Raw genomic sequence first — 9934 nt, forward strand, 5'->3', positions numbered from 1 at the left:
ATCTGGCCAGTTTGAACAGAAAAGAGGTAGAATATTTTGGCCAGATACGGCCAGTTTAAACCAGCCAAAACAGGCCCAAAATATTCTTTGTTTTATGTTCAAACCATCCAGATCTGGCCTTTCACCACTAACTTACACTCGTAAAAAATAATTACATAATTAAAATCCAAGCTATACAATAATGTAGATTAATTAAAAAAATGTGACTGAATAAACACCATAGTTGAAAGTGTAATGTGAATGCTCGAAGACTGATGCTTTTATAACAATTTTTAAAAATAAAAAATGCTGGTATAAACTTTATCAACCAAATTTTCCAGACGTGTATAAATACATGCGACTCAAGACAAAAATATCCAGGATAAGTTTAATTATTTTATTAACCATTTTGTTGTGTGTTATTTCTTTCTGCGTTGTTTAAATATATATGTATACACAACCCGCTTTTCGTAATACAAGGAGGGGTCTATAATTGATAAGATGACAGGGAGGGAGAGATATTACAAACTAACGGAAGTCAAGTAAATGATCAAAACAAGTTAAATATTATACAGAGGTTCGTCATTGTATTAGAAGAAAATTGTATTACTTTTGACTAGGTATATACAGCCAATCGACGTATGTCTCTACTACAACTTGACTACATCTGAGCCCTAGGGAATTCAATAATTTTTAACAGGCACAAAGATAAAATTGAGGGAGAGAGATGAGATAAAGAAACAGTTGATTAAATCAACCTCTGGGAATTTCGACTGGTGCTTGTTTTACAGAAATCAAAAGGGTTTCTAAAATAGGCACAAGGCCAGAAATTTTGGGAAGAAAGTCCAAGAAATCAACTCCAGTATTTGATGGGTACACCATATTATTGGCTCTGGGAGGAGGAAAAGCCAAGATGACCACCACAGGAATTGAACTTTGAACAAAGAGTTACAAAACCAGTAAACTGAGATAAATACAAAGAGAGCGAGAGAGAAAGCATATAACATCGACCATGTTATGCTGTATCCTCACTATAGCATAAATAGCTTAAATTTCATCTCTGTTGGATTGCTGGCAGAATGATAATGAACACATGCAGCCAATTCTGTCCATTATTTTGCCAGCAATTGAGGTGTATATGCAACTATTTGTTTTTTCGCTCCAGAGCCCAGGTGGAGGGTAAAGTTAGCCACAGGGGACCAGGTCTGAGAGGGTTACATTCAAAATTTAATAATTTAGTATCCATTCAGTAGTAAATAGTTTCACTGACAATGGATTTTAGTTTTAAATTTTTTACAAGGAAATTTTTGATGTTTTAACAAGAGAATTGAAAAAGGGAGAATATGAGAGAGGTGAGAGGAGGAAACATAAGCGATATATGGCTTGGAATTTTTTTTTTTTGTTCTACAGATGTTACAAGACGGACAATACAATAAACTACCCTCTATCTCAATACTCCCACAGAAACATTTCAACATCTTGCTGAAAGTTTGCCTTAAGACCCAAAAGCATTTCATGAACCCTGAAAGATGGATAAAGGAAAATAGGAAGAGGAGCAAGAATGGAATGGTGAAAGAGAGAGAGATAATGAGGACAGTAGAGGTGGGGTAGGAGATGAAAGGGAAAGTTAATACCAGCAGGATTTCATTTTAAAATGTAAGAGATTCAACTACATGCTGCAAAGTATTTAATTTCACACCGATTCTGTCACTCACTACCCCCTAATAACAATGCTAATATCAGTTTCAAACTTTGGCACAAGGCCAGCAATTTCAGGGATGGGGTAAGTTGAATCAACCCCAGTGGTCTACTGGTATTTATTTTATCAACCTTGAAAGGATGAAAGATAAAGCTGACCTTGGCAGAATTTGAACTCAGAACAAAGAGACGAAATGGCACTAAGTATTTTGCTGGCGTGCTAATGATTCTGCCAACTTGTACCCTTAATAATAATTCTAATTTGGGCACAAGGCCAGAAATTCTGAGGTAAAGGGGTTTGTCAATTACATCAACCTTAGCAGAACAGGTACTTATTTTATTGATTTCAAGAGGATAGAAAGGCAAAGCTGATCTCAGAATTTGAATTCAGAATCTGAAGAGCTGGACAAAATGCCACTGAGCATTTTATCTGATACACTGACAATTCTGCCAGCTTACAGCCTTGATAATCCTTTCTGCTAGAAGAACAAAGCATGGAATTAGAGACATGCTAAACATTGACCCAGAAAGGATGAAAGGCAATGCCCTTAATAAATTTCTTACATAGGCACAAGGATTGAAATGTTAAGAGGGAAAAGAAATAGCTAATTCCATCAACCTCAGTACTTGACTGGTACTTTATCAAACCAGGTGAGACGGAAAGCAAAGTTGACCATAGGTGAGTGTATTTGAACTCACAAACAGTAACGAGCCAGAACAAATACTGCAAGGCATTTTGTCAGGTGTTCTGATCCTGCCAGTCCATCCCCATCCCTGACCCCGCTGATAACAATAAGTGAAGAAAGGATAAAGAAAGAGAAAGAATGATCACGAACTAGCTTCCATCTACCCTCCGACTCCTTAACCACTAAACGTTTATCCTCCTTGTAATACTAAAAAAAGGGTTTGGCCTAAAAGATCGGATGAACATGTCTAAACATCGGCATCCATTACAAATGATTGTCGACTGTCTCTGCGATGGCTTCCAGGAAGTCCATTGTGATTAGGTAATGTTCAGGCTTGACACTGTAAGAGAAAGAAACAAGAATTAGGTCTTAATTGTACAAGTTTAACACACAAACATAAGCAGCAATTTCCCTCACAACCCTTCGGTTTCATAGAGACAGTCATCACCACCCAAGGTTATACATGACCATATCTGGTCATGAGGAAATATATTACCTTGCTTGGAAACAGGTAAAAGGCTGGAGACAGTAAGTGCATCCGGCTACAGAAAATCTGCCTCAATAAACTGACACAAGCACAGGAAATACATGTTAAAACAAGGATGATGATGTCCACAAAAAGGTAAAGTAAAAATCACATCACCACCGGGAAAAGTTTTGAGGTCAGTAAAGCAAGATAATAGAATGTGCGTCATTGTTGACAATATTGCTTCATCTTTCTGCAGTGAATAATCACATGACCACTTATTAACTGCCAAGTAACAAAGGCTCCTACATAAGGAGAAAAAGAGTGGGGGATGACAGACAAAGCAACTAGTTCACATTAGAATGTGACACCTATTTACAAAGTAACTGATCTCATACACAATGGTGGGGTGAGAGAGAGGATAGAAGACAACTATTTATTGACTAGAAAACTATAGAGGCAACAAGCTGCAAGCAAAAGCCCCTTAAGAAACCAATGAAGAAGCTTCTTTCTGTGTGATGGTGGTGGTGGTGGTTTTGATCCAAGTCAGCCCTGCTAGAGCAAACTTATGTTCAACAATATTCCAAATGGTTACAGGGTTAAGAAGCTCATTTTGCAACCACATGGTCTCAGGTTCAATTCTACTGTCCAGCACCTTGGGCAAGTATCTGCTACAGCTCCAAGCAGACCAATGCCATGTGAATGAATTTGGTAGATGGAAACTGTGCAGAAACCCATGTGTTTGGCTGTCAAACAGCAAGGTGGGACAAACATGAAGTTTTGATTACAGCCCCGTAACTTAGCAGTTTGGTAAAAGTGATCAATAGAATAAATATTGGAGTTGATTTGCTCAACTAAAATCCTTCAAAGCAGTGCTCCAGCATGAATGAACAAATAAAAGATAAAAGACCTACATAATACAGAAATTTGGTAGCTATTTCTTGCAAATTGAGAGACCATACAGAAGCCCTATCAGCAGCTTCTCTGTGAGACCTAACCTACTAAAATAGAAAAATCCTCTTCAAATTGCACCACCTTGAAAAGCAGGGACACAGCTGGATAATGTAGTTTTAAATACACAGTGCCTCAGAGAAGCAGATGACATCACCTTCACTGAGATACTTGTATTTTCTAGGTCAGCTCAAACAAGACTGAATTAGGTCAAAATAACAAGCTGTCAGTCTCTTTCTCTCACAAACACAATGAAGGCCCTAGAAAGGACATTTTCATAAAACTTGCTTAACACAACCTTACTGGAGGGTCATAGTGGTAGGTTGGCAAGACCCACACACCCCTCTAGTGTGTTATTTCTTTTCTGAGTCCTTTGGACGCTCACAATTGCTCAAGTAGGTGATTATAGTACACAAAAACATTTCTCCTCTATCTTATATTTTTCATTTGATTTTCACTGTGCCAGGAAAGCCCACAAAATGGGGGATCAGTTTGGAAAATTTGTGAAGCAAATACTGGGTACTGCTGTGGATTTAGCTTTTATACAGGGAAAAAGAGACAATAATGTTAGTCAGCATGGCCTAGGGTACAATGTGGTCTGGAATTTATCACGTCCATACCATAACCAGGGCCGTATATTATTTTTTGACCGATTTTTTAGTTCGGTCAAACTTGCGGTGGATTTAGAAGCTGTGGAAACGTATACGTGTGCTACAATAATGGCTCAGTAGAAAAAGGGCTGCTGTTGGATATAAGAAAAAAAAGAGGTGAAATAATCCAACAGCAGAAACGAAATCTGCTAGCAACCGCATACAGAGATAAGAGGCAGATACATTTTCTATCTACCAGTGCACAACCATGTATAGATGAAAATGGCACTCCGTTTGTGAACCTTGATTATAACAGGTACATGGGTGGTGTGGATTGGCTGAACCAGATAGGGAGTTATTATCCGGTTGGTAGACCAGGTAATAAATGGTGGCAATACCTGGTTTGGTATATAGTAAACATGAGCATTGTCAATGCATTTATATTATATACCAAATCAGGAGGGGTTTGCAAGCGGTGTGACCATCTGCGGTTCCGAGCAGATGTTGCAACGCAGTTGAGAGCAGGTTATTCCTCCAAAAAAAAATAACTGCAGGAAGGAAAAGCAAAGCCTGCCAGAGAGATATCCCTCTGAGTTCAGCTGATCTACATAAATTAGAAAAAATTGGGGGTCGCAAAAGGCAGTGCCATGAATGTCAAAATCAACAAAGGAAAACTCCCAGTGGACGGCCAGTTGAAACGTCTTTCCAATGTGCATTCTGTAAGGTTGAAGTATGTAGAGTGGGATGTTTCACAACTTTCCATGACAGAAATATTGTGTGAATATTTTTTATATGTATGTATAATTAGATTGTATAAATATTTTTCAAATTTACTTAGTTTTACTTTATATTTTAATTTACCTGTAAGGTGAGTGACAAGTTTTGATATAATTTCTATTGTAAATCTTTATTATATATTCTCCTGTGTATGAGTATATTTCATTTAGCTGTATTCAATTTTCTACTATTTCCAGTATTTCAGTTTATTTTACCTTTATGGTACACCTGTTCTTCTGTGCATTAAATTCAATTGATAATCTAGTGATGTGCACAAGTCTTCTATATCAAAATTGTTGCATACCCAATTGACTATTAGCTGATGACACATTTTCTATGGTAATGTTTAAATAAAATCAAAATTTAAATATTTTTACATTTTGCTCAGTTTACCTGGATTTACCTGTAATAAGAGTCACTTTGAGACAAAAATTATGCAATAAAATTGATTAAGAACCCTTTCTTCAATTATGTTCCAAATATCACATTAATATGTTGATAAATAAAAAAGTTACAGGTGTTCAATGAGACGAGTCTAAATTCATGATTATTTTAGAATTTAATTGAAACTCATGAGGGGTGTATTTTGGTCAGAAATATAGTAACGAAAAGGTTAATAATTTCTACTACAGGTATAGGGCCTGAAATATTCTAGGGGAAAGGGCTTGTCAATTACATAGACTTTTGTGCACAACTGGTACTTCATTGATTCTGAAGGGACGAAAGGAAAAGTTGACCCAGGCAGAATTTGAACTTGGAACATAAAGACGAATGGAATGATTAAAAAAAAGTATACACAGTATACATAGTATATGACAGTAAGGTGGGGAAGAGGGTAATAGTGAAAAAAAATACATAAATAATGGCCAACTATCACTAAGAATTGGGATTGTTAAAAGCAAAAGAGGAAAACATTTCTACGTTGGTAGGATTGAACAGTTTAACTGGATCTGCCGAGCTCCAAGGTTTTGTTGGGCTTTAATGTCAGCTTTCACAGTTTTTACACACTGGGTGCCCTTCCTAAATCCAACAACAACATGCATCAGGTTCATTTTTTGATGTCACTGGTACTAGTGAAATTGCCTAATGAAAGGAAAAAATTCTCACTAATTAAATGGGAGGAATTTGAGAGGTGGGAGGTGGGTAGCTTTATACCAGATATTGAAGCTGAAGTGAAAGGGACAAGCACAAGTATCTGGCTATAGAGGAGCTACATGGCTAACTATTATATAGGGGCAGGTGGGGGTAGTTGAGGAAACAAAATACTTACTTCTTAAGGCCATGAATACAGCCAGCCAAATCTTTGGTCATTTTTCCGGCATCAACAGTCTCAACACAGGCAGCTTCTAAGACATTAGCAAACCTAAAAATGGAAAACATTAAATAGAATTGGTGTCAGAATATGGGGGTGGCATCATCTGAAGGCTAAAATGATGTAAAAGTGCATTATGACTAGTATTATGTAATAACATCTGATTGCCTGGTCAGTCATGTGATTAGAATAAGCCATCCACAAACAAAATAATGGTTTCAAATTTTGCCATGAGGGCAGCCAATTTTTTGGGTGGGGAGTCGATTACATTGACTTCAGTGTTCAACAGGTACTTATTTTATTGACCCCAAAAGAATGAAAGGCAAAGGACATTGTAAGTGTAAGAAGCCACACCTGGCCAATTTGAACATAAAATTAGTAAAATATTTGGCACAGATACGGTCAGTATAAACATTCTAATCCATCTTTGACCACACTTCTAATGAAGGTGTTGGACTCAAGATCATAAAGGTCATGGGCTCAATTCCTGTAGTGGGCAGTTAATAGTCTTCACAAGGAAAGAATTGGTTGGAGTTTATCAAGATAGATTTTTCTGTAGCTAGATGCCTTTCCTGTTGCCAAGAGATGGGTTGGTACTGAACAAGTTAACCCATAAGTATTTAAAGCAGCCAAATCTGGCCTTTCATATCTATCCTACAATGTCCGTATAAAAATAAACAATCATTGAAATCTCAATGCTACAAGATAATGTACAATTACTTGAAAACCATGTGAATAAATAAGAATTACATTGGACAGTAATTTGAATGCTAAAGGGTTAAAATAAAACCCAATATTCCTTTCTGTTACTATAGGCAGAAATGCTGAAACTTTGCAGAAGTAGGAGAGTCAATTACATCAACCCCAGTGTGTAACTAGTTATTTAGAAGGTGAAGTCTGACAAAATGCTGCTAAGCAGTTTTGTTCAGCATGCTAATGATTCTGCCAGCCTGCTGCCTTAAAAATATAAATATTGGTTTCAAATTTTGGTACAAGGCCAGCAATTTCAGGGGAGAGGCTAAGTCAATTACATCAACCCCCAGATTGCAAATGGTACTTATTCTTATCAAGCCTGGCAGGATGAAAGGCAAAGTTGACTTTGGTGGACCTTGAACTCAGAACGTAAAGTAGATGATATGCTGCCAAGCATTTCCCCCAGATTGCCGCCTTAATATTACCATTTAAATGACTGCTTTCCATGCTGGCATGGGTTGGATGCTTTTAGCAGGAGCTGGCCAGTTCATTTTGGCATGGTTTCTATGGCTGGATGACCTTTCTAATAGCAACCACTGTTGTGTGTTACTGGCACTAAAATATTAAATGACAAACTCACCTGATCAGATTTTGATTATTATCTAACTTGCCTCGGTGCTCCAATCCACGAGTCCAAGCAAAAATGCTAGCAATAGGGTTGGTACTTGTTGGGTTACCCTGGAAATATTAAAAAAAAAAAAAGAATATATAGGACCATGTACTGGAAGATTTTTGAATTTTATTTGGGCAGTGTAGTGACAGAAACATTAAACCTTTGCTAAGCATTTTCTCTGATGTATAAAGTCTGCTAGCTCACCACTTTTTGCACACACAGAATATGCTGAAGAATCCAGTTATGAAACTTACCTTTTGATGTTCTCGGAAATGCCTGGTTACTGTACCATGGGCAGCCTCTGCCTCAATTGTCTTACCATCAGGGCATACCAATACACTTGTCATTAGACCGAGGGAACCATAACCTGCAGGTAAAAAAAATTTTAATGCACACAGAGTGAGCTACATCACAAGTAAAATGAAAATGAGTGAAAGGATGAGGTGTTTAACAGTCTTTACTGGCAAACAGGAGAAAAAACTAGTGAAATAAGAGGTTTAAGCAGGATGAGAAACAGGAAGTCTTGAAACACCGACAAATAATGATGGAAAACAAAATCTTTATGGAATTCACTTTTCTAAATTTGATAAAAGAACTTCAAGTTACAAGTAAAAAAAAAAAAAGACATTTTGGTGGCATAAGTATTCATTCTTATACACTTTTGTCATCACATGCAAATAATCAACCAGCCTTTTGGCTTGTATCATTTACTATTTTACAATCAAAATGTACAGTCACTGAGCAAGAAATTTAACAACAGTCCCATCTGTTATTTTGACTATGTACCATTACCTAAATTAACCCATTTGATACTAACTCAGAGAATGCATTTAGTTCTATGATGCAAAATTCCTGCTTTAAAATGATTTACATAATCTTCCAAAATTTTATGTTACTTTGTTCCAAACATTAACACTGATAAAAATTATTTTACTAAATTTGTTATTTTAAAAATTAATCAAAACAAAGGGTAGTGTATGTTAGTAGGAATATGCTAATAGAAGAGTTAATCTGAAATTCTTTTATTGGTTTGGATCACTGAACTGTGATAATCTGGGACAGAGTTTAGCTGATTTAAATTCAGCTCCAGTATTTTTCCTTCTTTAACCCTTCAATGTTCAAATCATTCTGCCAAATGTAATATTTACTAACATTGCTTTGAATTAATTATACATTATCTCATAGCTTTGAAATTTTGAAGATATTATTGTGTATATTTAGACTGATATTGTAGGAAAAGTGTTGAGAAGCCAAATCTAGCTGGTTTGAACATAAAACAGGTAGAATATTTCAGTTGGATATGACTGGTTTAACTTTTTTTAGTCAGGAGAGAAGGTAGCAGTTATTGATTCTTCACAGAACCTTCAAAACTTGAGGGAGGCTTCCAAAAACTAGAAGTTTGGTCTGGATGTTAACAAGAGGTACACAAAGCACCAGATGGTGATGGTGGTCAATTGGGGAGTGAATTAAACCAGCTTCATTTATTGGCTTTAGAAAGAATGAAGACAAAAAGTTGACCAAGGTAACAAACTGATCTCAGAGCTGTGACTAAAACTGATGCTCAACCAAATTTGTCACCAAATACCTAAAATATTTAGCTCTATATCAAAACTTTTTGGATTCCCCCCTCCCATCATTTTAACATCTATTTTTCCCAGCAGTCACATGAAATTACGTTGAGAGATTACTCCAAGGCTGGATGCACTTCCTGTTGTCTCTCAGTTGAGGATTGTAAACAAAACACCATTTTGAATGAATATCATTGCTTAATACTTAACCACACAGCCATTGAACTAGATAAATCTAAAATTAGCCCCGTCACCTTGCACAGATCCCTCATCTAAAATGTGTAGGTTCTTGCAACATCACACCCAATGGTTCCAGGTGCTTTGGGGGTCTTCTATCAGTTTTAAGTTGACCAATGTTAGTGCCAGTGAAATTTTGTAGACAGCCATCATTATCCCTTAATATCCATTTTCCATGCTGGCATTGGCTGGACAGTTTGACCAGGGCTGGCATTGGCTGGACAGTTTGACCAGGGCTGGCATTGGCTGGACAGTTTGACCAGGGCTGGCAAGCTGGAGAGGTGCACCAGGTTCTGTCGGATTT

The 9934-nt window shown here is 36.9% G+C and overlaps 1 protein-coding gene across 1 annotated transcript in view; it reads right to left on the bottom strand.

Annotated features, from left to right (window-relative positions):
- Nucleotides 1-362: 362 nt before the first annotated feature.
- The window catches only part of LOC106872639 (isocitrate dehydrogenase [NADP], mitochondrial), a 41599-nt gene continuing 32027 nt past the window's right edge, over nt 363-9934 (bottom strand). The window contains exons 8-11 of the mRNA XM_014919699.2: nt 8080-8192; nt 7793-7890; nt 6418-6510; nt 363-2703 (exon numbers count right to left, since the gene is read on the bottom strand). Coding sequence (XP_014775185.1) covers nt 2628-2703; nt 6418-6510; nt 7793-7890; nt 8080-8192 — 380 coding nt within the window. The 3' untranslated portion in view covers nt 363-2627. The remainder of the gene's footprint in view (nt 2704-6417; nt 6511-7792; nt 7891-8079; nt 8193-9934) is intronic.

Source organism: Octopus bimaculoides, chromosome 24 (genome assembly GCF_001194135.2).
Source record: "Octopus bimaculoides isolate UCB-OBI-ISO-001 chromosome 24, ASM119413v2, whole genome shotgun sequence".
Lineage (NCBI taxonomy): Eukaryota > Metazoa > Mollusca > Cephalopoda > Octopoda > Octopodidae > Octopus > Octopus bimaculoides.